A 26532-nucleotide genomic window follows, 5' to 3' on the forward strand; every position below is an offset into this window, starting at 1 on the left:
TTTCATATTAGCAAGAGTCCATGAGCTAGTGACGTATGGGATATACATTCCTACCAGGAGGGGCAAAGTTTCCCAAACCTCAAAATGCCTATAAATACACCCCTCACCACACCCACAAATCAGTTTAACGAATAGCCAAGAAGTGGGGTGATAAGAAAAAAGTGCGAAGCATAAATATAAGGAATTGGAATAATTGTGCTTTATACAAAAAAATCATAACCACCACAAAAAAGGGTGGGCCTCATGGACTCTTGCTAATATGAAAGAAATTAATTTATCAGGTAAGTTCTTACATAAATTATGTTTTCTTTCATGTAATTAGCAAGAGTCCATGAGCTAGTGACGTATGGGATAATGACTACCCAAGATGTGGATCTTCCACGCAAGAGTCACTAGAGAGGGAGGGATAAAATAAAGACAGCCAATTCCACTGAAAAAAATCCACACCCAAAAATAAAGTTTAAATCTTAAAAAGAAAAAAACTGAAAATATAAGCAGAAGATTCAAACTGAAACAGCTGCCTGAAGTACTTTTCTACCAAAAACAGCTTCAGAAGAAGAAAACACATTAAAATGGTAGAATTTAGTAAAAGTATGCAAAGAAGACCAAGTTGCTGCTTTGAAAATCTGATCAACCGAAGCTTCATTCCTAAACGCCCAGGAAGTAGAAACTGACCTAGTAGAATGAGCTGTAATCCTTTGAGGCGGAGTTTTACCCGACTCGACATAAGCATGATAAATTAAAGATTTCAACCAAGATGCCAAAGAAATGGCAGAAGCCTTCTGACCTTTCCTAGAACCGGAAAAGATAACAAATAGACTAGAAGTCTTTCTGAAATTCTTAGTAGCTTCAACATAATATTTCAAAGCTCTAACTACATCCAAAGAATGCAATGATTTCTCCTTAGAATTCTTAGGATTAGGACATAATGAAGGAACCACAATTTCACTACTAATGTTGTTAGAATTCACAACCTTAGGTAAAAAATTAAAAGAAGTTCGCAACACCGCCTTATCCTGGTGAAAAATCAGAAAAGGAGACTCACAAGAAAGAGCAGATAATTCAGAAACTCTTCTGGCAGAAGAGATGGCCAAAAGGAACAAAACTTTCCAAGAAAGTAATTTAATGTCCAATGAATGCATAGGTTCAAACGGAGGAGCTTGAAGAGCCCCCAGAACCAAATTCAAACTCCAAGGAGGAGAAATTGACTTAATGACAGGTTTTATATGAACCAAAGCTTGTACAAAACAATGAATATCAGGAAGATTAGCAATCTTTCTGTGAAAAAGAACAGAAAGAGCAGAGATTTGTCCTTTCAAGGAACTTGCAGACAAACCTTTATCCAAACCATCCTGAAGAAACTGTAAAATTCTCGGAATTCTAAAAGAATGCCAGGAAAAATGATGAGAAAGACACCAAGAAATATAAGTCTTCCAGACTCTATAACATAGTATACAGACTCTGTAACATAGTATTAATCACAGAGTCAGAGAAACCTCTTTGACTAAGAATCAAGCGTTCAATCTCCACACCTTTAAATTTAAGGATTTGAGATCAGAAGGTCTGGTCTTAACGGAAGAGTCCACGGTTGGCAAGAGGCCATCCGGACAAGATCCGCATACCAAAACCTGTGAGGCCATGCTGGAGCTACCAGCAGAACAAACGAGCATTCCTTCAGAATCTTGGAGATTACTCTTGGAAGAAGAACTAGAGGCAGAAAGATATAGGCAGGATGATACTTCCAAGGAAGTGACAATGCATCCACTGCTTCCGCTTGAGGATCCCTGGATCTGGACAGATACCTGGGAAGTTTCTTGTTTAGATGAGAGGCCATCAGATCTATTTCTGGAAGTCCCCACATTTGAACAATCTGAAGAAATACCTCTGGGTGAAGAGACCATTCGCCCGGATGTAACGTTTGGCGACTGAGATAATCCGCTTCCCAATTGTCTATACCTGGGATATGAACCGCAGAAACTAGACAGGAGCTGGATTCCGCCCATACCAGAATTCGAGATACTTCTTTCATAGCCAGAGGACTGTGAGTCCCTCCTTGATGATTGATGTATGCCACAGTTGTGACATTGTCTGTCTGAAAACAAATGAACGATTCTCTCTTTAGAAGAGGCCATGACTGAAGAGCTCTGAAAATTGCACGGAGTTCCAAAATATTGATCGGTAATCTCACCTCCTGAGATTCCCAAACCCCTTGTGCTGTCAGAGACCCCCACACAGCTCCCCAACCTGTAAGACTTGCATCTGTTGAAATTACAGTCCAGGTCGGAAGAACAAAAGAAGCCCCCTGAACTAAACGATGGTGATCTGTCCACCACGTCAGAGAGTGTCGTACAATTGGTTTTAAAGATATTAATTGAGATATCTTTGTGTAATCCCTGCACCACTGGTTCAGCATACAGAGCTGAAGAGGTCGCATGTGAAAACGAGCAAAGGGGATCGCGTCCGATGCAGCAGTCATAAGACCTAGAATTTCCATGCATAAGGCTACCGAAGGGAATGATTGTGACTGAAGGTTTCGACAAGCTGATATCAATTTTAGACGTCTCTTGTCTGTCAGAGACAGAGTCATGGATACTGAATCTATCTGGAAACCTAAAAAGGTTACCCTTGTCTGAGGAATCAATGAACTTTTTGGTAAATTGATCCTCCAACCATGATCTTGAAGAAACAACACAAGTCAATTTGTATGAGATTCTGCTAAATGTGAAGACTGAGCAAGTACCAAGATATCGTCCAAATAAGGAAATACCACAATACCCTGTTCTCTGATTACAGACAGAAGGGCACCAAGAACCTTTGTAAAAATTCTTGGAGCTGTTGCTAGGCCAAACGGTAGAGCCACAAACTGGTAATGCTTGTCTAGGAAAGAGAATCTCAGAAACTGATAGTGATCTGGATGAATCGGAATATGCAGATATGCATCCTGTAAATCTATTGTAGACATATAATGCCCTTGCTGAACAAAAGGCAGGATAGTCCTTACAGTTACCATTTTGAATGTTGGTATCCTTACATAATGATTCAATATTTTTAGATCCAGAACTGGTCTGAAGGAATTCTCCTTCTTTGGTACAATGAAGAGATTTGAATAAAACCCCAGCCCCTGTTCCAGAACTGGAACTGGCATAATTACTCCAGCCAACTCTAGATCTTAAACACAATTCAGAAATGCTTGAGCCTTCGCTGGGTTTACTGGGACACGGGAAAGAAAAAATCTCTTTGCAGGAGGCCTTATCTTGAAGCCAATTCTGTACCCTTCTGAAACAATGTTCTGAATCCAAAGATTGTGAACGGAATTGATCCAAATTTCTTTGAAAAAACGTAATCTGCCCCCTACCAGCTGAGCTGGAATGAGAGCCGCACCTTCATGTGAACTTAGGAGCTGGCTTTGGTTTTCTAAAAGGCTTGGATTTATTCCAGACTGGAGATGGTTTCCAAACTGATACCGCTCCTGAGGATGAAGGATCAGGCTTTTGTTCCTTGTTGTGACGAAAGGAACGAAAACGATTATTAGACCTAAATTTACCTTTAGATTTTTTATCCTGTGGTAAAAAAGTTCCTTTCCCTCCAGTAACAGTTGAGATAATAGAATCCAACTGAGAACCAAATAATTTATTACCCTGGAAAGAAAGGGAAAGCAGAGTAGACTTAGAAGACATATCAGCATTCCAAGTTTTAAGCCATAAAGCTCTTCTAGCTAAAATAGCTAGAGACATATACCTGACATCAACTCTAATGATATCAAAGATGGCATCACAAATAAAATTATTAGCATGTTGAAGAAGATTAATAATGCTATGAGAATTATGATCTGTTACTTGTTGCGCTAAAGCTTCTAACTAAAAAGTTGAAGCTGCAGCAACATCCGCTAAAGATATAGCAGGTCTAAGAAGATTACCTGAACACAAGTAAGCTTTTCTTAGAAAGGATTCAATTTTCCTATCTAAAGGATCCTTAAAGGAAGTACCATCTGCCGTAGGAATAGTAGTACGCTTAGCAAGAGTAGAGACAGCCCCATCAACCTTAGGGATTTTGTCCCAAAACTCTAATCTGTCAGATGGCACAGGATATAATTGCTTAAAACGTTTAGAAGGAGTAAATGAATTACCCAAATTATTCCATTCCCTGGAAATTACTTCAGAAATAGCATCAGGGACAGGAAAAACTTCTGGAATAACTACAGGAGATTTAAAAACCTTATCTAAACGTTTAGATTTAGTATCAAGAGGACTAGAATCCTCTAAATGCAATTAGGACTTCTTTAAGTAAATAACGAATAAATTCCATTTTAAATAAATATGAAGATTTATCAGCATCAACCTCTGAGACAGAATCCTCTGAACCAGAAGAACCATTATCAGAATCAGAATGATGATGTTCATTTAAAAATTCATCTGAAAAATGAGAAGTTTTAAAAGACTTTTTACGTTTACTTGAAGGAGGAATAACAGACATAGCCTTCTTAATGGATTTAGAAACAAAATCTCTTATGTTATCAGGAACACTCTGAGCATTAGATGTTGACGGAACAGCAACAGGTAATGTAACAGTACTAAAGGAAATATTATCTGCATTAACAAGTTTGACATGACAATCAGTACAAACAACAGCTGGAGGAACAGATACCATAAGTTTACAGCAGATACACTTAGCTTTGGTAGATCCAGCACCAGGCAGCGATTTTCCAGAAGTATCTTCTGACTCAGTGTTAACGTGGGACATCTTGCAATATGTAATAGAAAAAACAACATATAAAGCAAAATTGGTCAAATTCCTTAAATGACAGTTTCAGGAATGGGAAAAAATGCCAGTGAACAAGCTTCTAGCAACCAGAAGCAATAAATAATGAGACTTAAATAATGTGGAGACAATAGTGACGCCCATATTTTTTTAGCGCCAAAAAAGACGCCCACATTATTTGGCGCCTAAATGCTTTTGGCGCCAAAAATGATGCCACATTCGGAACGCCGACACTTTTGGCGCAAAAAAACGTCAAAAATGACGCAACTTCCGGCGACACGTATGACGCCGGAAACAGAAAAAAAAAATTTGCGCCAAAAATGTCCGCGCCAAGAATGACGCAATAAAATGAAGCATTTTCAGCCCCCGCGAGCCTAATAGCCCACAGGGAAAAAAGTCAAATTTTAAGGTAAGAAAAAATTGATTTATTCATATGCATTATCCCAAATATGAAACTGACTGTCTGAAATAAGGAACGTTGAACATCCTGAGTCAAGGCAAATAAATGTTTGAATACATATATTTAGAACTTTATAAAAAAGTGCCTAACCCTAGCTTAGAGTGTCACAGAAAATAAGACTTACTTACCCCAGGACACTCATCTACAAGTTGTAGAAAGCCAAACCAGTACTGAAACGAAAATCAGTAGAGGTAATGGTATATATAAGAGTATATCGTCGATCTGAAAAGGGAGGTAAGAGATGAATCTCTACGACCGATAACAGAGAACCTATGAAATAGACCCCGTAGAAGGAGATCATTGAATTCAAATAGGCAATACTCTCCTCACATCCCTCTGACATTCACTGCACGCTGAGAGGAAAACCGGGCTCCAACCTGCTGCGGAGCGCATATCAACGTAGAATCTAGCACAAACTTACTTCACCACCTCCATAGGAGGCAAAGTTTGTAAAACTGATTTGTGGGTGTGGTGAGGGGTGTATTTATAGGCATTTTGAGGTTTGGGAAACTTTGCCCCTCCTGGTAGGAATGTATATCCCATACGTCACTAGCTCATGGACTCTTGCTAATTACATGAAAGAAATCTATATATCTCGAGATCTATATGCAAATATCTATTTTAAAATCCCTCTGAGAAATTATTTAATATACATAAGATTATAATTTACAATCTTTTCCTTATCTATATAGTTATAACATATGTCTATACATATAAATCCATATTTCTCTATGTATGTGTATGTATGTCAATGTAAAATCCCTGCGTTTGCTTTTTTTTTCTAACACGCATATATTTGATCCCTTATAACTTTTATGAGCAATATTGTTTTTTAAATAATGTGTATTAGGCAGTGTTAATATGAGTGTAACTGTACTTTGTAATGTATTTTTGAAGTGTTTTGTGAAACATTTTGTTTCACAAAACACATAACTACAGCTCTTTGAGTGCGGAATGGATTGTTGCGATTTTCTAAGACTTGTATCATCAAGGCAATGAACATTGTTTGCAAAAAGACAAAACTTGCCAATTGTAATCTTGCCCATTGGGTTTTATGTCCCTTTAATATCATACGAGCTACAGTTTTTCTTGTCATGTAGTTTGAGCATTTAAAGCCATTTTAGTTTGTTTATTTTCCTTGGGTAGTTGATTTCTTTTAGTAGCACACTGCAGTTTTTCCTGAAGCATGGATAGAGAAAGCCGCTGCAGCACCTACGGGCTCGCTTCCATAGAGTCGCAATTAGGTTTGCGAGAGGTCGCAAACTGATAAATATGTGGTCGGAAGCAATTTCGTTTATCGAATGCTTCTGATGGCGCTTTATACCTCAATATCTGCAGCCAGGGTTCAGAAAATATTATTGTGTCGCATAGAAAGTATTAGAAGCCATTCAGTGATAACTTAATACAGGTTTCTAGTAAAAGTGCATATTGTTAATACACTGGAAAAACCTATTTCTTTCATGTAACTAGCAAGAGTCCATGAGCTAGTGACGTATGGGATATACATTCCTACCAGGAGGGGCAAAGTTTCCCAAACCTTAAAATGCCTATAAATACACCTCTCACCACACCCACAATTCAGTTTTACAAACTTTGCCTCCTATGGAGGTGGTGAAGCAAGTTTGTGCTAGATTCTACGTTGATATGCGCTTTGCAGCAGGCTGAAGCCCGGTTTTCCTCTCAGAGTGCAGTGAATGTCAGAGGGATGTGAAGAGAGTATTGCCTATTTGAATACAATGATCTCCTTCTACGGGGTCTATTTCATAGGTTCTCTGTTATCGGTCATAGAGATTTCTTCTCCTACCTCCCTTTTCAGATCGACAATATAATCTTATATACCATTAGCTCTACTGATTCTCGTTTCAGTACTGGTTTGGCTATCTACTATATGTAGATGAGTGTCCTGGGGTAAGTAAGTCTTATTTTTTGTGACACTCTAAGCCAGTGCTTTCCAAACTGTGTGTCGGGACACACTAGTGTGTCGGCAGCAGCATGTAGGTGTGTCCCTGCTTCAGCACAAATTAGTTTTTTACATTTTTTTTGGTTTCTGACTGTCCACCTGCCTGCTACGCATATCACATGGTTGACACATGATTGATACCTAGGGGGACACAGATCATCTTAACCTATTGGCGCAGCTCAGTGGAAACTGAAACTATTCCCATTGGCAGCACATTGGCTCCTGACTGCACGTGTAGTCTCCTTAATCGGCTCGTGACTGCACGTGTAGTCAGTGAGTGGGACAGCAGTGTGTATGCAGCCCGGGCAGTAGTCAATCAGACTCACCGAGCTCTGAGGGCGGCAGCTTAAACGCTGAGCTGAAGTCAGTGGGGGTTTTTTGCAGCTAGCTCCCAGTAGTGCATTGCTGCTCCTGCTCTTGATATATTGATAGGAAGTGGAAGCTTGAAAATGTGTTTGATGATGAAATGCGAGTGTCTTTATCTAATATTCCACCAAATATTCAGAAATTGTGTTCATCCCATTAACCTCATAAATCCCATTAAAATAGTAAGTAGCTATTGGTGTTATTAAACTTTTTCCCATTCTTGCACATACTTACTGTTACTTGTAAATACATTTCATTATTATATAATTTATGTATGTGTCCATATCTCTAAAAGCAAGTTAGCTGAACCTCCTGTTTGCCAGTACAACTGAATTACTGTGTCGCGAAATGATGTAGGTCTAAAAAGTGTGTCACTCTAAGCTATGGTTGGGCACTTTATATGTAAAGTTCTAAATATATGTCTTTAAACTTATATTTGCCATGATTCAGGATAATCAGTATTCCTTCATTCAGACTGTCAGTTTCATTATTTGGGATAATGCATATGAATAAATATTATTTTTCTTACCTTGAAAATTTTCAATTGACTATTTTTCCCTGCGGGCTGTTAGGCTCGCGGGGGCAGAAAATGCTTCATTTTATTGCGTCATTCTTGGCGCAAACTTTTTTGGCGCAAAATTTTGTCATTTCTGGCGTCGTAATTGACTCCGGAAGTTGTTTGTAGTTACGTCATTTTTTTGACGCATGTGTATTGAGACGTTTTTTTTGCGCCAAAAAATGTGGAGTCGGTTTCGACGTCAGAGGATGTGGCGTCATACTTGGCGCCAAAAAATATGGGCGTTGTACTTAGCGCCAATAATGTGGGCATCATACTTGGCGTAAAAAATGTGGGCTTCATACTTGTTCCACTTTTTTCTCACATTATTTAAGTTTCACTTTTTTGTTGCTTCTGGTTGCTAGAAGCTTATTTATTTTGCATTTTTTCCCATTCCTGAAACTGTCATTTAAGGAATTTGATAATTTTGCTTTATATGTTGTTTTTTTCTATTACATATTGCAAGATATTCAAAACACTGTTCCTGTATCAAGAAATGCTGAGGGATTCCTGTTGACTGATATCAGTCCTACCAAAGCTAAGTTCATTTATTTTAATGTTATGAATGTTTATCTTTAGCTATGGTTTGTAATAAGTTATCATGATAAACTTTTACATGTAGAATCCATTAGTATTTATGCTTTATATATTGCTATTCTTTTTATATCTTATGTACAAGATATACTTAGAAATTTATAAGAATATTTTTCTGATTCTATTTTAAAGGCTTTGTCTGACGTCCCGCCTTCTAATAAAATTTTTAGGTCTTTTTCAAACTTCTTTTTTAGTTGATGAAGTTTCAAATGACCAACAACCTAATGAATTATCCTTCTCTGATGGTGTTTTTTCTCATTCAGAATTTTTCTTCATCAGATATTGACACTAACAAATCTACTTTTTTATTTTTTAATAGAGTACATTTGTTCTTTGTTCAAAAGGTGTTGATTATTTTGGATATTGAAGTAACTAGTTCTTTTGATTTTAAAAACTAGCTAACTTTTCAATTCTGCTTATTTATCTTCTGTGGTTTCTTCAGAGGTTTTTTTCCAGTCCCTGATACTAGGGAATGGAATAGGCTGAGAATTTTCTTTTAGTCCTTCTTTAAGGTTTTTAAATTGTATTCTTTGCCGGCAGTTAGTTTTCAGTTTTGAGGAAAGATTCCCCAAGTTAATGGGGCTATCTCTACTCCTGCTAAATATACTATTATTCTTATAGCAAATAGTATTTATTTTTTTCCTTCAGATGGTTGTATCTTATTTAAGGAAAATTATTTTCAGGTACTTTTCTTAGACCTGTAATTTATTTTGCTGATGTTGCAATTGCTTCATCTTTCTGGTTGGATACTTTAAGATCAAGTATCGGATTATGGTTTGTTTAGCATTGTTAAAAGGACAACATCTACTACTTATTTGAAGTTCAGACTAAGTGCTATTGCATTGTCTTGTTATCTTGCATTTGTTGATTTTGCAAGTCCAGTGTGTTGACTGGTCCTTTAACTTGATTAACATGCTAATAATTTCATTTGTGTTGTCATTTTATTAAATATTTTCGCAAATGAGGTTTAATCTATGTCTTTAGCTATTTTAGCTAGAAGAACTTTGTGATTTCAATTTTGATTTCTAAAATCCATATTTCTTTTTTTCCAAGATAATTAATTATTTGGTTCATAATTGGATTCAATTCTTTAACTGTTACTTTGGGCTTCAAGATTGAGTTCTAAGACTAAAACTTTAAGCTTATATTAGTTTTCTGTTCTTACTAAGGAACGGAATCCTGAATTTTCCCCCAAGTAATATGTTTTTAATTGGAAGGTTTTTTTTTTCCTCATTCGATTAAGCCTTTTAAAAAGTTCAAAGTCAGCTCCCCAAATTTGCATGTAGGTGCGGTTCTTATTCCAGCTTGGCTGGTAAGGGGCAGGTTAAGACTTTTTTGAAATTTATTTGGTTCTATTCGGTCCAAACTTCTTAGACTTTGGGTACAGAATAGGATTCAGAGTAAAACCGTCTGTGAGAAGTCTTTTTTTCTCTATCATATTCCAGCTATTCCAGTAAAACTAACACTTTCCTGAAGTGTGTTTTAGACCTATATGTTTTGAGTACTGGTGAAGTGCGGCTGGTCACCCGTTGGGGCTCAAGCGCTGCTCAGACCTAGAGTTTACTGGGGTATTTATTCCAGTTTCATTTTAGGAACTGGGTTTTGGGGTTTTATTCAAGACTATTCATTGTTCCAAAGATAGAAAATCTTTTTGAACTGTCATATAAGTGTACCATCTTTTAGAATGGTGTTTATATGGTCTATTCTGCCTTTTTGGTCATTGATAGCATTATTTGATTACAATAGATACAATAGATGCATATCTTCATTTTCTTTTTTCATTCAGATTATTTTTTATTTTTCTGAGATTCTCTTTTTTTGACAAGCATTACCAATTTGTTGCTTTTCCTTCTGGTCTAGCGACAGCTCTAAGAATCTTTTCAAGGTTCTCAGTGTTCCTTATTTGGACGGTATCGTGGTACTGGCTCAGTCTTTTTGTTCTGCAGAATCTCATACTATTCAACTTTGTTGTTTCTTCAAGACATGATTAGAGGATCTTTTTATCAAAAGCTCCTTGATTCCTCACACAAGGGTCACCTTTTTTTAGGTTTCCAGATAGATTGTATCAATATTTTTGTCTTTAACAGACAAGTATCAAGTTTATTGGGTTCCGTTTGTCGGAACCGTCAGTCTCTATTATTTCCTTCAAGTTGCTATATATGCAGGGAAGTTTTATGTTTCATGGCTGCAGCATTGGATTCGATTCCCTTTGCTCATTTCATAGGAAACCTTTCCAGTTTTTTATGCTGAATAATGGTGCAGGGATTCTAGGATATCACTTTTTATATCTTTGAATCCTAATGTTTAACTATCTTTGATTCGGTGGTTAAGATCACCATCATATAGTTCTACAGGTCTCTTCGGTTCTTTCAACATGGACCATGATCTCTACAGATGCGAGTCTTTTAGGTTGGGAGGCTGTCTGAGGATCTCTGTCAGCACAAGGGGTTTGGAAATCTCAGGAGGCAAGATTACCATTTGATAGTTTGGAACTCTGTGCATTCTCAGAGTTCTTCAGTTTGGTTTCTTTTTGAAGAAGAGACATTTTTTCAGACAGACAATGTCACAACTGTGGTGTATGTCAATCATCAGGGTGGGACTATCAGTCTTTAGGCTGTGACAGAAGTATCTCGGATATTTGCTTGGGCTAAATCCAGCTCCTATCTAATTTCTGTGGTCTTTTTCCCAGGTATAGACAATTGGGAAGCGGATTATCTCTGTTAATCAAGCTTTACATCCGGGAGAATGGTCCCTTTACCCAGATATGTTTTTCAATTTTTCAGATGTGAGGGCTTCCAGAAATAGATCTGATGGCATCTCATCTAAATAAGGAACTTCCCAGGGGCCTATTCAGGTCCTGGGATCCTCAGGCGGAAGTAGTGTATGCATTAACACTTCCTTGGAATTATCAATCTGCCTATATTTTTTCATCTCTGGTTCTTCTTTTTAGAGTGATTTTCTAAATCATCAGAGAGCAATCTTTGGTGTGGCTGGTGGCTCCAGCATGGCCACACAGGTTTTGGTTTATGGTTCTTGTTCGGATGTCCAGTTGCCAATCTTGGTTACTTCCATTAAGGCCAGACCTTATATCTTAACATTCGTTTTTTTCATCAGAAATTCAAATTATTAATTTGATGGTATGAAAATGTAACGCTTTGTACTTAGTCATAGAAGTTTCTCTGACTCAGTGATTAATACTATGTTGCAGGCTCGTAAATCTGTGTCTAGTAGCATTTATTATCGAGCTTGGAAGATTTACATCTCATGATGCTCTTCTTATGAATTCTTTTGGCATTCTTTTAGAATTCCTAGGATTTTATAGTTTCTTCATAAGATTTTGTCTGCATGTTCCTTGAAAGGACAAATCTCTGCTTTTTCTGTGCTGTTTCACAATAAGAATTGCTAAATCTTTCTGATATTCATTGTTTTGTTCAGGCTTTGGTTCGTATCAAGCCTGTCATTAAGCCAATTTCTCCTCCTTGGAGTCTTATTTTGGTTCTGAAGGCTTTACAGGCGCTTCTGTTTGAGCATATGCTTTCTTTGGACATTAATTACTTTCATGGAAAGTATTGTTCTTTTAGACATCTCTTCAGCTAGAACAGTTTTTGAATTATCTGTTCTTTCTTGTGAATTTCCTTTTTCTGATTTTTCATCAGGATAAGGTGGTTTTTGCTGTCCACATTTCAATTTTTACCTAAAGTTGTGAATTCTAACAACATTAGTGGAGGAATTATTGTCCCTTCCTTGTGTCCTAATCCTAAGAATTCTTTGGTAAGATTCTTACATTTTTTGGATGTGGTAAGAGTTTTGAAATATTATGTTGAAGCCTACTCAGATTTCAGACAGACTTCTAGTCTATTTGTTATCTTTTCTGGTTTTAGGAAAGGTCAAAAGGCTTCTGCCTTTTCTTTGGCATCTTGGTTAAAGCTTTTGATTCATCATGCTTATTTGGAGTCGGGTTAATCCCCACCTCTGAGGATTACAGCTCATTCTACTAGGTCAGTTTCTACTTCCTGTACTTTTAAGAATGAAGCTTCTGTTGATCAGATTTGCAAAGCAATGACTTGGTCTTCTTTGCATACTTTTACTAAATTCTACCATTTTGATGTTTTCTCTTCTTCAGAAGCAGTTTTTGGTAGAATAGTACTTCAGGCAGCTGTTTCAGTTTGATTCTTCTGCTTATAACTTCAGTTTTTTTTCATTATAAAAATTTAAACTTTTGATTTGGGTAGTGGATTAATTTTTCAGCGGAATTGGCTGTCTTTATTTTATCCCTCCCTCTCTAGTGATTCTTGCGTGGAAGTTCCACATCTTGGGTATCTGCTATCCCATACGTCACTAGCTCATGGACTCTTGCTAATTACATGAAAGAAAACATAATTTATGTAAGAACTTACCTGATAAATTAATTTCTTTCATATTAGCAAGAGTCCATGAGGCCCACCCTTTTTGTGGTGGTTATGATTTTTTTGTATAAAGCACAATTATTCCAATTCCTTATTTTTGATGCTTTCGCTCCTTTCTTATCACCCCACTTCTTGGCTATTCGTTAAACTGAATTGTGGGTGTGGTGAGGGGTGTATTTATAGGCATTTTAAGGTTTGGGAAACTTTGCCCCTCCTGGTAGGAATGTATATCCCATACGTCACTAGCTCATGGACTCTTGCTAATATGAAAGAAATTAATTTATCAGGTAAGTTCTTACATAAATTATGTTTTCCCATTGAAATTGTAAAACTTGCAAACAATGCAAGTGTTTCAATGTAGAAAAAAAAATGTAATATGGAATATGTATTGTTGTCCCATGTACAGGAATAGTTGCACTTACATTTTTTGGAAATATTAGTATGTATTTAATTATAAAAATATATGCAAGCACATATCTACAGATTTCAAACTAGACCTATGCCTAGGACAGCAATACATATTACATATATTAATAAAGTGGAAAATATAATTATAAAGTAAAATAGTATTTGCTTATAGTTAAAAAAAATATGATCACAGGTTAGGAGCGCAGACGGTAAATGTAAATTTAAGTAATGTTGGGTTACCATAGAAACTAAATGATTTTCAAGAAATCTGTCATCGGATGGAAGCGTTAACACAATGTTAACTTACACCTACACAAAAAGAGCAACTGCATGCATTGCGCAAAATATTTAAATGGAAAATTGGTGCTAAAATGGAGCCGTAAACTACGTTTAGCTGTCGGACGCTTTGGTAGCTTAAGACTAAATTTTTAACAACTAAATGGAAGCGGCCATTCTAGCGCTACTTCCTTCAGTGAATGGAGTTTGTTATTAATTCCTTTGTTATATTCTGTACATATCAGTTTACATACACAAACATACATATCCACTAGAACCCCACACACACGATTAGGGACACAAACGCATGCTTCACATTTGTCATGTAACTAATAAGGACACTTGCTTGATATTGCAAAGCCTGAACACAATTGCAAAATATTTATGGGGGGGGGGAATGAATCTAGAATTAAATAATAGCTATGGAATTCATATATCTGATGGATATTTCAAAGTATTTAACTAAATCTTACACTTTTCCTATTTAGCTATCAGGAAATCTCAACACATGCAGTGAATCCAGCATTTATTATTTCAAAATATATGATGATGGAACAGAGACTTACTCATTTTCTCCAGTGACAGCCCAACAACACTATGTCAGCACTTCACCAATCAATTTTCAGCTTGTTACTGTGATGCCGACAAATAATCAAAATTATATTACGGACTTTGGGCTTGCTGCTGGCTTTTATGATTTCATATTTAATTTAGATTCTAATGGCTTAGCAGTTATGTTCATCTAGGGTTAGAAGTTGTACTACTGCAATGAAACTAAGTGAAGCATATGATATAGCGTACATATAATAATACTATCAGTAGAATTGTCTGACTTTATTGTTTTTCTCTACTTGTGGTGCCTGTAATGTATATGCATCATTGTTGATTTGATTTGTAAATTACCATTTTCTGTTTACTCATGTGCTGACTTCCCCTAAAAAATATTAAAGTTTAACACAATCATTCAACCGTTCTCATGTCAAGTGGGTCTATGTTAAATCCCACTCCTATAAATTGTATTATTTTTTTGCAATTTTCTACTAACATTATGTGTTTTTTTGCTTCCTTGACTTTGTTATTCCAATTCATTAGACACACTGCTGTTTGAATTACTCACCCTCTTATCAATGCAACATTTAAGAAACTCTGGTTTTCTTTTACTTACAAAACTCATGCAAAAAGCAGCTGGAAAAGTATTTTATGATATTTTAGTTAAACATTGACATATTAACTTAATGCAAATGACTGGGGAAGATAATCCAATACAAAACTGCACAAAAGTTGGGTTTCAGATGTGTTGTAATGACCTTGAATTAAAAAAAAAAAAGGTAAATGTCTATGTATAATGTTTCACACAGCTCATTTAATAGATTATAATAGATCCCCATATGTGAAAACTATCTGTGCTGTTGTGCAAAGAGTTAGTTAGCCTGTTTATGAAACTGGATGTAAGTTAATGATTATCATACTGCGTTACCATGATTATTTGTCTTCTAAAAAATAGAACATATTGTACTCTCTTTTACTGCAAGCAATAAAGTTAAATAGAAACACTGTTGTTGTAATTCAGTGACACTGTTGGCCACCCTACACAAATCTGTAATTCCCTTTGTCAATAGCTATGAATTGCTTGGACTGCATGTGTAACCCAATCTTCTAGTGCCAAACTACTGCTTTGCTTGTTCCCTCACTGGATAAGCCTGTGTTAGGTGGTGATACCACTGGCCTTTCCCTGACATTTAGAATCAACCAGCTTTTCTTCTACCCTTGGACTTTTCAGTCCTCAGAGGGATTACTGTGTGAAAAACCAAGAGAAAGCTGCACCAAAACTCATCTGTGTTGAGAAAAGAGTCTTGACTAAAGTTCAACAGTTTGTGGCTACTTAGAATGTCTTGTTTTTCATCTTGTTGCTAATGCCCATTGTGTCTTTGGTGTATGTTCATAATTCCTATTATATAATATTAACCCTAAAAGCCACACTAAGCAACTAAAAGATATTACAGTCAAAATTATATTTCCTGTAAAAAATTGTAATAAGCATAGTAAAACAGGAATTTAACATGCATACATTATTTATTTTGACTACTTTTATTTTTTAATTTACCTCTGAAAATTATGCTCTTTCTACTGCAGATTAACTGACCCAGCTACATGATTTACAGTAATTCCATAGATCAGTCAAGGATTTAATTTTTTTACGCTCAAAATGGACAAAGCAAAGAAGATACAAAAACATACTCATAAGGGATATAGCACACATAACATTGCATTATTAAAATAATTCAATAACAAATTTAACACTACTGATTGCCTAAAGATGAACTCAAAGTAACATTGTTTTGCATTCAGAAGTACTTGATTTATAATCTAGCCTTCAATAAGGTTTAGATTACAAGTGGCGCGTTATTGTTAGCACAAATCACGAAAAAGCAATATGTCCCCGGGTAACGTGCACAATTATTACCTGCTGAAAGTAAACGCACTCGCTCAATCGCAAACAAAATTAGCATGCGTCAGTATAATGTGACTACACACCTCGCGTAAAAGCTAAGGGTGAAAAAAATGTGCACCAAACAAAATATTAATACATTAAAATAAACAGTTACACTCATATATACAGTTTCTGCTAAAAAAATAATCAGAAGAAAATGTTCAAGTATTTAAAGTATATGGTATATCTATCACCAGTTATTTGAATGGAAAGGGCTGTAATGAATATATAAATGTCTAAATATGTGTGTATATCTTTATATATATATTGTACAAAAATAGGTGACTATAATAGAGAAGCTAATGTACTCAAAAATAAATTTATGGAAAAGAAATATCCAAAGAAACTAATAGACAATTCTTTAAAGAAAGTAAGGAATATGGATAGAGACACACTACTGGTACCATCTACACAAGACAGGGACAGAAACATGAAAAATCCAAAAATTGGAATGATAACTACTTATAATGAAGCGGCACCAGAAATTTAGAACATTTTGAAGAAATACTGGCCTTTCTTACAACAAGATACATTTTTTAAAAAAAGCATAGGACAGGCCCCGGAAGTAATTTTCAGAAAAAATAGAAACTTGAAACAAATACTGGTGCCCAGTAAACTGAAACAACTCACAAAAACTAATTGGCTTAGGGATGTGAACATGCTTATGACCCCAAAAAAATCTACTAAGACAATAAGCTCAACGGCAAATCCCTGCAAAAGTTGCACCGTTAATAGTTTAACAAACTGCAAAACTACATTTGCAGTATACCTTCTCGAGTGCACCTGCAAGCTACAATACATAGGACGTACTAAACGCCCTTATAAAATACTATTATTGGAAAATATCAAAAACATTGAGACAGGGATCAAAGGGCATAGTCTTTCTAGACACTTTAAGAAAATCCATAATCAAGACCCTAAACACCTCAAAGGTACGATTTTGGAGCAAGTTACAGTACCTAATAGAGGAGGGAATAGGTTCCAAAATCTGAGACAAAGGGAGACCTATTCACTATATGGGCACGATGAATCTCAATGAAGACATAGGGGCCGAATTATCAAGCTCCGAAGGGAGCTTGATGCCCCGTGTTTCTGGCAAGCCTTCAGGCTCTCCAAAAACACAAGTTATGAAGCAGCGGCCTGTAATGATAAAACTTACAGAAATAGAAACCATTTCAACTAGATAAAGTAGAGATCCTAGTAGTCACTAATGTAGACATTAACTTTACTGGAAAGAAGGCCAAGTGACATATACAACAAGGGGGAAAATATAATACCTACTATTCACCTCCACTCCATTTTGTCTACATTAAGATCAGTGTAATATTTAGAATATCTTATGGGTACTCAGTGTCTAGAGAACATAATTTAGAAAACTTTGTAGAAAATTGCTTATACTTTACAACGAACATAGGGGTAAATAGGTTTTCTAGTGGACTTGCATGCATATACACACTTTCAAACTATTGTTGCAGTGTAAACACCCTTGTAAGCCTTCTTTATTATTAGATAGTATTAAACAATACATTAATAACACAATGTTATGAACAGTGCTATTACATTTCCGATTATTAAATAATTGCTTTCTTTTTCATAAGATATACACCAATGCTTTCAAAAGTAGAATATAATAATTACTCTATTACACGAATATTAAACAGTACATCTTATAGATCCTCTACTCCTCATTACTTTGAGAAGCTTCTGTTAGGACTTAGCACCTATATAGACTCTACACTCAAAGAGGATTAAATAAGAATTCGTAATTATTATTAGAATATAGATTATTATTGCAATGTCAATCTTTAATAAAATCACAGAAAGAGTAAGACACGAAGTGTATCGGTAATGACCTTAATCTACTGTCCTCTCCTAAATATGGACAAAGTATAAGGAACTAACTTCAATCCCAATTAAGTTAGTAAGAGGGTAGACTATAGAGAACAAATTTAACTAACTGGGTTTAACACTATTCTGTATACATACTTAGATTGCCATTTACCCTTATAAGGATCAAAATAGAATAACGGATATTAAAAATTAGTAAATACAGGCTTTGTTCAATCTTAACATATGTCTCTTGCTAAATACACACAATATAAAGCTAAACGGTCTAGTATTACAGTTGGTATGCAAATGTTATACATATGACTACAATATGATGCTACGTGCATCATATTGTAGCTATAGCTACAATAGCTAAAGGGCATTAAGAACCTAAAGTTTGTACCCAAACGATTAATTCAAGTAGAGGCTCCAGTACGGAATATGTATACAATAGATTACCATGGCAAAGGACACGCAAACACATTTGTATGGCTGCCGGCTCACATGTGACATATGATGTCACACATCTACAGAAAAATACGCCCACTCGGCCACCTTTTAAAATCTCCAAGTCGGGTATCCTTTAACCTCACACTCCTCTGATGAAGAAGTATCCAGTAACTTCGAAACGCGTAAGGACGCCTGAGTGGGCTTACAGGAATCATTTTTTTGGACCGGTAGCTCTCTGGTTTGCTCTGAAAAACCAATATTTTTTTAACGGAACTGTTTCTGTTATGTTTTATTTATATGACCTAGCGTCTTTTATATGCCCCATAGTGCTTTATCGATAGTGACTCTTGTTATTAGCATTTGCCACATAGGTTTGGTAAGAGATTACTATTGACAGGAATCTACTGCTACTACCTCTGTTGCTCAGTGGCATATTTGGGGATAATCATTTATTGCTTTTTATTGCCACTAATCTTACCTCATTAAGGATTGAGGTTGAACACTGCAAGTGTATTTCCTTATTGTGCTTAACAAATAAATTGTACTTGTCACACAGAATTACACTATGTGATTTTTTTCTTTCCCTATGTTTCTACTATTGGGATAACGTTCCCATTATCCATACTCTGGAGGACCCCAATTTCCAGCTTTTTTGGATCTAAAATCAATATCTACTTAAGGGCCGAATTGGAAAAAAACAGCTAACAGTTAACTTGAAACACCACGTTGATACACACAAAGACAAGACCACAGGGAAGAACTGCTAAAGTAACACCAAAGTTCTGGACGAAGGAGTTAGGGGAAGATCCTCTAGACTCCCATCTTTATTCTTGGTGAAGCTTCAGGGACAATCTCCCCTTCCTCAGACCAACCTGAACAACAGTAGAATGAGTGTATTTAAACCCTAAACCCCTCCCACAAGTAAAAATGTGACAAAATGGGTTCACACAGCAACCATCACAACAAAACAGAATAATAATGTTTCAAATTTACACTGTATATCAAGTAGAAGTATCTCTATATAACACTGTATACTTAATATGTCAGTATACCTGCCAACTTATATAAATCAAATTATATATCGTATAACTAAATGTTTAGGAGTATTAGAAAAATAGACCAATAACACTACAGGTAGGTGTGATACGGGAACTAGGTAAGCCAATAAGTAGACTTTCTTGGTAAGGTCATAGGAGAGCTAATTAACCTGGAGTGGCACATTAATGTCTTGTCACAAAAAGTAGGAATCTTATGGTTATTAGCCTAACCCCAATCACAAAGTAACCATTTACATGTAAGAGCAAATGGAAAATGCAATCATGGTTGCGATCATATACAACTGTTAATGGTTGGTCACATGATGAGTGTTTAGGGGGCGACTCGGCACCAATTAATCAATCAGTACTAGAGTAAAAGTATTAATTCATATCAGTCAAAAAAGTCTATCTTATGTATCTGTTAAATGACACTTACTGATGGAGTGTTTTACAATCTTAGTAAACATCAGGACCTACAGATACTTATCTTATGTGTGATAGGAGATGGACAACACCAGATGGAGAGATGGTTGTCAGTAAACCTTAAGGCACGACACATAGTGATTACGATCGCAGTTGCAATCGTAAACAACAACTAAAAGTCAGTCAAGTGTTGTGAGGATTGGTCGGCGTCAAGACGCATAATGACAGTTAGTATAGCGGCTCGGCCCCACTAACAAATAGATCTGGAGTTATGGGGGTAAATGTATTAACTCCTTAGCTGTCAAAAAGTCTATATTATGTGCATGTTTAATAAAGCATAACCAGTAAATAGAATTAAAATCATATAGATGATTCTGACAACCTCTTTACAGATGTTTAATGTATCTGGATCCTACTAGTTATGTTATAGCACATCTCTAAAGAATGCTTGGACTATGAGAAAGAACAATGTTATAACACAAATCAAGTAATGTGCACCAACACTGGGAGTTAATAGAATGTCACATAAAAGGTGTCAGTCAATGTTGTCTTAGGGAAAAAACATTTTTAAGATAAAAACCAACTATCTACTATATTACACCACAACACAACCCAAATGACATAGGTATACACAATGGGGTTATAACAGTCAACTGAATGCCTAGTTCAAAAGAAATATACAGCCCACATTTCTAGACTAATAGAAAGGTGCCTATCATGCTTCTAATATCATATAACTCTACCACACTTCACTAATCTTAGCTTATTGTAAAATGGCAAGGTAGAAAATTGCATAGTTATATAGCAATAGTTATATAAAACCTATATAATTTGTCCGCATTTATAATAGGCAATCAGGGGCACAACTTGTCTCCAATTATTATTTCATTATAACCACAGGTTTATGCTGGTCATAATTTCCAACACATTAAACATAAAACCACTGGCCAAAATCTCAAACAAAAGTCCAGAAGATTCTTGAGCTTATGGTCCCTCAGAACCTTAACCACATCTAATATCCACTCCTCAAGGAACTTCCTTGGTAAGTTCCTTGTACAGCCAATTTAACGGACTAGACACGTGAGCTATTTGAAGTTTGTGGCCTCAGAGGGCAACAACCAACTATTTTTCAACCAGCAGGGAATTGCACCCTGACAACCCCCCACCCACACCATGACCAATATTACTTGCCCTTACGTGTGGGATAGGAGGTATATGGTGGCTCAATGTTAGTCCTCCGATGTCAGCACTAATTTTAAGGGATTTGTAGTGAACCACAACTGCAATAAGATGACTTATGTATAGCTACTATATAACAGGTAGGTATGCACTGATATACCTGCAGCACTTATTTTTTATATGTTGCTGCTTATCCTGTGAGCATGAGAACAAGCTCCCTCTGGTGGTCAGCAGCTTCTTTAGTTACCCTAGGAAGCAGATAACTATGAATAAACAGAAATAACCTGCAACAAGTATGGGAGTAAGAGGAGGAATATATTTGGATATCTTTGGAATGCACTATAGAAAAGTAGGAGCTTTGCTGAAACATTTACTGAAAAACAGGTAATCTCTCAACGATGATAATGACGATTCAGAGAGGATCTGCAGCACAGATAGACTCACAATGTGTGAAGCAAGTAGAGGAAGTTCCTGTTAAAATTAGACTCTCACTGAAACTGTGTGTAGCATAGATTTTAAATAGTGGAGCAGCTGCTCAGTATAAACTACTTTGTGTCCTTCACACAGGAAAGCTACAGACAGTCAGTCTCACACTTATGGCAGCGTGCAGGAAAATTCACACAGCAGAGCTGCTACTTATGGTTGGAATTTACTTACTTGCTGGTCCTAGATCTTACAAGAAGCTGGAAATTAGCTGGAAAAATAGTGATGTCGCGAACCTAAAATTTTCGGTTCGCGAACGGCGGACTCGAACTTCCGGTATTGTTTGCGAACCGCTCGAACCGCCATTGAATTCAATAGGCAGGCGAACTTTAAAACCTGCAACGACTCTTTCTGGCCACAATAGTGATGGAAAAGTTGTTTCAAGGGTATTAACACCTGGACTGTGGCATGCTGGAGGGGGATCCCTGGCAAAACTCCCATGGAAAATTACATAGTTTATGAAGAGTCTGCTTTTAACCCATAATGGGCCTAAATCAACTAACATTCCCAAATTGTTTGCAATAACGTGCTTTAAAACATCAGTTATGATGTCGTATCTATCAGGTAGTGTAAGGGTTACGGCCGCATCACAGTGACAGAGCAAACTCCAAGTGTTACGCACCGCAATCAACCGCAAACAGTCCACTTGCACAACCACGAGATAGATAGATAGATTTGATAGATAGATAGATAGATACATAGATAACATAGCTCAATCGATGCAATATACATATGATCGATACACTGTACATAGCTCAATAGATGCAATATACATTCGATCGATACAAATTACATCGATTAATAGATTCAATATACATTTGATAGATACGAATGTTATCGAATCAAAGATGCAATATACATTTTATAGATACGAATGACATCAACCAAAATATGTAATATACATTTTATAGATACGAATTACATTGATCAATAGATGCAATCTACATTTGATCGATACGTTTGATTCAATTTTTTCAGAAACACAAGTGGCTGTCTCAAAACATCATGGACAGAAGATAGATTGATAGATAGGATAGATAGATATACATAGATTGATAGTTAGATAGAATTGATAGAATAGAAATAGATGGATTTGTTAGATATATAATTACCCTGATAAAGTCTAATAATTAAACATGTGTTCTTGGACCCAACTAGGTTGTGTTAAGTAGTACTATTCTTCGCACTTTCAGCCCTGTAACTCCCCCTATTGGTGGAGGTCTTTATGGCGGTTATGATTACCCAGACAAAGTATAACAACAAGACACGCGGTCTGGGACCCATGGTAATTTTCTTGTGTTAAGTAAAACTTTTCTTATCACTTGAATACCTCGGTTGTTTCAAGTAGTACTATTCTTAGCACTTTCATCTCATCATCCCTGTTACTTCCAGGACTCTCGGTGGTGGTCTACATGGCCATCATGATTAGCCTAACCAAATACTACAATCCAACCTTGGCTCAGTCTTCATAAGGCCCTTCAATGGTTGTATTTTTGTAGTTCTGTTCTTATTAGTTAAATAGCTGATACAACACCGAATGGTGGTAGCTCTATATGGCCTGCATGATTAGCCGCACCCAAAACAAAAATAAAGCCAAGCAGCCTTGGATTAACACCCATGGCTAACTCGGTTGTTTCAAGTAGTATTATTCTTAGCACTTTTATCTCATCATCCCTGTTACTTCCAGGACTCTCGGTGGTGGTCTACATGGCCATCATGATTAGCCTAACCAAATACTACAATCCAACCTTGGCTCAGTCTTCATAAGGCCCTTCACCAGCAAACTGAGGATTCACAACAACTATTACCAAAAATTTTAATTTTTAATTATTAAGAATACTGTGACAACAAATATGATTGGTGTAAATATTTTTCAAGTAGGCCTGGCACACAGGCTTGGAAGGCAGTAGAAAAGTGCAATTCTATGGCACAAGCAAACTGAGGATTAAGATCAACAATCAAAAAAATGTTAATTTTAATTAGTAACTATACTGTCTGTGACAACAATTATGATTGGTGTAAAGAGTTGGCTAGACGGCCTGGCACAAAAAGCTGGCAGTGGCAGGCAGGAGGTAAATGCAATTCAATGGCACTAGGAGACTGAATATTTGCAGTCCAAAAAATAATGATTTTTATTTTTTTATATACTGTTACAAGAATTATGATTGGTGCCACTAATTGGCTAGTTGGGCCTGGCACACAGGCTGGCAGATATGAGTCGTGGATGGTAGGTAGGGCAGCAATTTAACACAGTATTCTGTGTAAGTGACAAAAACACAGGCCTGATAGAAAATTAAGTTAGATTACACTAGTAAAATATTTAAAAATTTTAGATTTTAATATTAAAATTATGTTAAGAAGTGCAATGCACATATGACTCTATGAGTGGTCGCACTGGCTGGCTGCTACGTAGGGCAGCAATTAACAACAGTATGCTGGGTAAGTCAGATAGACAGTTAGACACAGGCCTGAAAGAAAATAAAATTAGATTACACTAGCATAATGATTTAAAGACTTTTTTTTTGGAATTTAAAGAAAAAGGTTAAGCACATACATATGAGTCGTGGCTGATAGCCTTGGAAGGGCAGCTATTAAAAACAGTAGGCTCTGTAAGTCAGATACACACACGCCTGATAGAAAATACTATTAGATTACACTAGAAAAATGATTTAAATTATTTTTTTGGGGGGGGAATTAAAAAAAGGTTAAACACATATGAGTCGTGGCTCATAGACTAGGGAGGGCAGCAAGTAAACACAGTAGGCTCTGTATGTCAGCAAAACACACAGGCCTGACAGAAAATTATATTAGATTACACTATCAAACAAATTTAATTTTTTTTTTTTATATATTTAAATTAAGGTGAAGAAGATATGAGTGCTGAGTGGCTGCCTGGCACAGACCAATTAACCAAAAGACTGAAAAAAAATGAGGTATATTAATGCTGAGTGAGCCTGACAGACACAGGCCTTATAGTAAATGTAATTAGATTACACTAGCAAAATATATATATATTTTTTTTAATTTAAAATAATGTTATAAACGGATATTAACACTGGTGGCTGGCACAGAGCAATGAACCAGAGTATATGCTGTGTGACAAAGGCCTGATAGAAAATGAAAAAAAAATTACACTAGCAAAATAATTACATTTTTTGGTTAGTTAAATTTAAACTAATGTTGTTAGGGAGATATCAGTGGTGGCAGTAATCACAGCATATGCTGTGAGCCTTAAACACACAGCCTGAAAGCCAGGCAAATGCTAATAAAAAAAAAAAAAAAAAAACGGCACGAAATATAGCCCTAAAAAGGGCTTTTTGGGGTGCTGTGCTTGCAGCAGAGATGAGTGGAGTCCTTCTGGACTGTAAATACACTAGCCTAGCTATGTTTTTCCTATTAATGTCAGGAGCAAAAAAACAACACGTCCTCTCATTAAGAAAGCAAGGTCGTTATGAGTCTAAAATGGCGGATTCCGAGTAGCTGGGAGGGTCTGTGAGGGAGTGTCTGATGTTTATTGGCTCTAATGTGTCACACGGCTGTGACATAAAGGGTCAAAGTTTCCTCAATGATGACACATAGGGGCGGATCAAACATCGCCATGTGTTCGCCCACAAACGCGAACGCGAACAAGCTATGTTCGCTGTGAACCGTTCGCGGGCGAACAGTTCGGGACATCACTAATGAAAAACAGATCATTAATATTGAAATGTGGAGGTTGGCATAAGATGGAGCCAAACTGGACCCCATTGCAGTACCCGCAATTTGTTGGTAGAATTTCTTTTCGGCTAGATTTAGAGTTTTGTCGGTAACGACCCGCGTAGCTAACGCTGGCTTTTTTCTGGCCGCACCTTTAAAATAACTCTGGTATTGAGAGTCCACAGAATGGCTGCGTTAGGCTCCAAAAAAGGAGCGTACAGCATATTTAACGCAACTTCAACTCTCGATACCAGAGTTGCTTACGGACGCAGCCAGCTTCAAAAACGTGCTCGTGCACGATTCCCCCATAGAAAACAAAGGGGCTGTTTGAGCTGAAAAAAAACCTAACACCTGCAAAAAAGCCGCGTTCAGCTCCTAATGCAGCCCCATTGTTTGCTATGGGGAAACACTTCCTACGTCTGCACCTAACACTCTAACATGTACCCCGAGTCTAAACACCCCTAACCTTACACTTATTAACCCCTAATCTGCCAACCCGCTATCGCTGACCCCTGCATATTATTTTTAACCCCTAATCTGCCGCTCCATACACCCCCGCCACCTACATTATCCCTATGTACCCCTAATCTGCAGCCCTAACATCGCCGACCCCTATATTATATTTAATAACCCCTAATCTGCCGCCCCCAACGTCGCCTCCACCTAACTACACTTATTAACACCTAATCTACCGACCGGACCTGAGCGCTACTATAATAAATGTATTAACCCCTAATCCGCCTCACTCCCGCCTCAATAACCCTATAATAAATAGTATTAACCCCTAATCTGCCCTCCCTAACATTGCCAACACCTAACTTCAAGTATTAACCCCTAATCTGCCGACAGGAGCTCACCGCTATTCTAATAAATGTATTAACCCCTAAAGCTAAGTCTAACCCTAACACTAACACCCCCCTAAGTTAAATATAATTTAAATCTAACGAAATAAATTAACTCTTATTAAATAAATTATTCTTATTTAAAGCTAAATACTTACCTTAAAAATAAATACTAATATAGCTACAATATAAATTATAATTATATTATAGCTATTTTAGGATTTATATTTATTTTACAGGTAACTTTGTATTTATTTTAACCAGGTACAATAGCTATTAAATAGTTAAGAACTATTTAATAGCTAAAATAGTTAAAATAA

General features: G+C 36.5%; 1 protein-coding gene across 3 annotated transcripts in view; it reads left to right on the top strand.

The window, feature by feature from the left end:
• Positions 1–15339, top strand: part of LOC128663452 (mucin-2-like) — a 225994-nt gene extending 210655 nt beyond the window's left edge. For all 3 annotated transcript variants that reach the window (XM_053717784.1, XM_053717785.1, XM_053717786.1), the window contains one exon: positions 14273–15339. In XM_053717784.1, coding sequence (XP_053573759.1) covers positions 14273–14530 — 258 coding nt within the window. In that variant the 3' untranslated portion in view covers positions 14531–15339. The remainder of the gene's footprint in view (positions 1–14272) is intronic.
• The last annotated feature ends 11193 nt before the right edge of the window (positions 15340–26532 follow it).

Source organism: Bombina bombina, chromosome 6 (genome assembly GCF_027579735.1).
Source record: "Bombina bombina isolate aBomBom1 chromosome 6, aBomBom1.pri, whole genome shotgun sequence".
Classification (NCBI taxonomy): Eukaryota; Metazoa; Chordata; class Amphibia; order Anura; family Bombinatoridae; genus Bombina; species Bombina bombina.